This window comes from Microchirus variegatus (assembly GCF_963457635.1).
Source record: "Microchirus variegatus genome assembly, chromosome: 10".
In the NCBI taxonomy this organism is placed as follows: Eukaryota; Metazoa; Chordata; class Actinopteri; order Pleuronectiformes; family Soleidae; genus Microchirus; species Microchirus variegatus.
Genome location: NC_139811.1, coordinates 28,772,220 through 28,774,999, shown reverse-complemented (window position 1 = coordinate 28,774,999; position 2,780 = coordinate 28,772,220). Strand labels below are relative to the sequence as shown.

Here is a 2,780-nt window from a genome sequence, read left to right as displayed (position 1 = left end):
AGTCCCAAACGGTCTGCATGGAAGGTTCACCAGGCACCTACATCGATTCCCCTGGTGAGCCAGCAGCGTCTTCCTCACCACTTCACATCACTCCCTCGTCCGAGCCACCGCCAGAACCACAGGCGGCACACAGCAGGCCACAAGGAACAGGTAAGACATATACTAAATCTGATCCACAACATTTTCCCTTGTGTGTTTCCTAAATAGTTTGATAACCTACTTCTACTTCTATATTGTTATCTAGCAAAGAGGAAAAGAGGGTCAGAATCCGACCTCCTTGCTGTTCTACAAGAACAGCACCGCGTCGAGATGTTCCACTTCAAGGAACAGATGGCAGCACTACTCACTGATGCCAGAGAAGCACGCGCGCAGGAAGCGGCTTTGAGGAGGGAGGACAACCAAGTGATGATGGCGTTGATTCAGACAATGGGTCGCAGGAATCAGTGACCGATTTCTTCTGTCCATTATGACGGTGGAACTGTACAGTATTTTTTATAGGATTTTGTTTTGTTGCACTTTTTAGCTGTTTTGCACTTTGGTTTGTTGTGTTGCACTTTTTGCACTTTGGTTTGCTGTGTTTTTTGGTAAATAAACCTCAATCTTACTTACGTGATCGCATCGTGCCTATTTATTATTCATCATCATACATTGATCTACATTTTAGCACTAATGTGCATCTGTGGTGTTTTGATAGTTTAGCAATTACTAGCACCGAAGTGTGGGTAACAATTGCTTCATAAATGTGACTTTTTACGACATTAGTCAAACACCAGGTCAGGTGTGACAGGGGAAATTATCCAATTTCACCTAATTGGTCTAAAAACATTTTTAGAAAAACGACATTTTCTCCAAATGTGGATATAAATATTCAAGACACTTTCTCACATTTGTTCGGTGTGCCTCGTGATTTTTTTTCTAAGAAAAAAAAATGTACCTAGGCTCAATAAAGGTTGAAAAACACTGGTGTAGGCTACCGGACTGTCAGACATGCAATAACTATTCAGCATTTTAGAATTGCACTGAAAACTAACCAGACATGCACTCATGGTTACATCATTTCTTTTTTTTTTACTTTTAACTAATGTTTTGTGATTTTAAATTGGCTATTGTGCCAACTTTGGCATACTTAATTGTTGCTCTATGCTGACATGTTGATGAATATGCAGTGTCCTGATTCAAATAAATTAACAAATTGGTTCTCAGACAACGGTGCTGCAGCAGTCACTTGTGGCAGCCGTAACAAATAAAATGTATGCAGACATTTCTGTAGAAAGTACAAACTTTTATTGATCATTGAAAAACAAGTAGGAAATTAACAATGTCACAACAAGTGACGCATGAGACCGTCGCGTACATCTCTACCCTCTTCCACACCATGTGCCACTGCAACCACAGGTTCGCCCAATGTTCCTGTCGTGTGTGCATCCCAGTCTGTGGCATAGGTCTCGTGATGATTTTCACACAGGTTGTGTAGAGCACAGCAGGTCTGCACCATCGATTTTACCAGCTTAACATCGCAATCATTCCTTTTCAGGAGGCAACGCCACCTGCCCTTCAGTCTGCCGAAAGCGTTTTCGACCACCACCCGTGTTCTGCTGATGTTTTTGTTGAACGTATGCTGTTCTGGTGTAAGTCGTCCGGTGTCATGAAAAGGTTTCAGGAGCCAGTTCTGCAAAGGATAAGCAGAGTCACCAAGGATGTAATAGCCAGTAGTCACTCCGCCAATGTTCCTGTTGTGAGATGTGAAGCGAGTTCCCTGGCTGGCAAACTCCCACAGTGAAGACAGTCTCAAAACCCTGGCATCATGCATGCTCCCTGGCTGTCCAGAAAACACATTCCAGAAAAGACCCTTTCCATCAACAACACCTTGTAAAATGATGGAGTGCCAGCCTTTACGGTTGAAGTAGTCACAGTGGTATTCTCGGGGTGCTATGATCGGTATGTGGGACCCATCGACAGCTCCGACACAGTGTGGGAGCCCCCACCTGTTCTCAATGTAGGCAGCCATTTCCCGGAGAGTGTCCTCATCAGGAAAACGGATCTGCTCTGGCACCAACGACGCCTCCGCTGCAGCACAGAAGTCTTGTACACACCGACAAACAGTTGCGATGCTAACTCCAAAAAGGTGTCCTATTGTCCTGTACTCCGAGCCAGTAGCTAGCTTCCACAGCGCTATAGCCACTCTCTTCCTTATGGGCACACAACTACGGAAAGCAGTGTCTTGTCGCTCCATTGCTGGCCGCAGTTTGTTGCACAGGAAGGTAAACGTTTCTTCGGACATTCTGAAATTTAGCACCCACTGTTCGCTCGTGAAACCGGGGACAATCACATTCCACCATTCTGATGCGCGGTTGAACGCCCACGCCGACGGTTGGCGGCGGCGGCTGCTTTGCGACAACATAATCATCTGAAACACACAGGCGACATGCTCAAGTTAATACCAAAATACGTAAAGTTAAGACCGCTTTCAGTCATTGTAACGCTGTGTACGTTTATATTAGCTAGTTAGCAATAGCAACCATTAGCTTACCGCAATTCGTCGTCTCTTTGCGGATCGACGAATCCGCAGGAAGGCTTCCCAAACTTTTCTGTATGCCTCTTGTACTCTTTTCTGGCGATCTGCTCTTCTACGAAGGATCAAAAGCCACAGACCGAGCAGCAAGTACATACCCCCGTCTACGTCTACGTTCACGTCCTCCATTGCTGTTTGTTTGTGTTTGTTGTGTGCGTCTCGCTTATAAGACGTCATAGCGGTTCGCGCATGCGTGTTGTAGCCGTGT

General features: G+C 45.4%; 1 protein-coding gene across 1 annotated transcript; it reads right to left on the bottom strand.

Moving 5' to 3' along the window:
• Positions 1–1,321: 1,321 nt before the first annotated feature.
• LOC310932588 (uncharacterized protein) lies at positions 1,322–2,401 on the bottom strand (the record flags this gene model as incomplete). Its single annotated transcript, XM_083895914.1, has 1 exon — positions 1,322–2,401. One exon carries the CDS (start codon positions 2,399–2,401, stop codon positions 1,322–1,324), a length of 1,080 nt encoding a protein of 359 aa, XP_083752040.1.
• Positions 2,402–2,780: the final 379 nt, after the last annotated feature.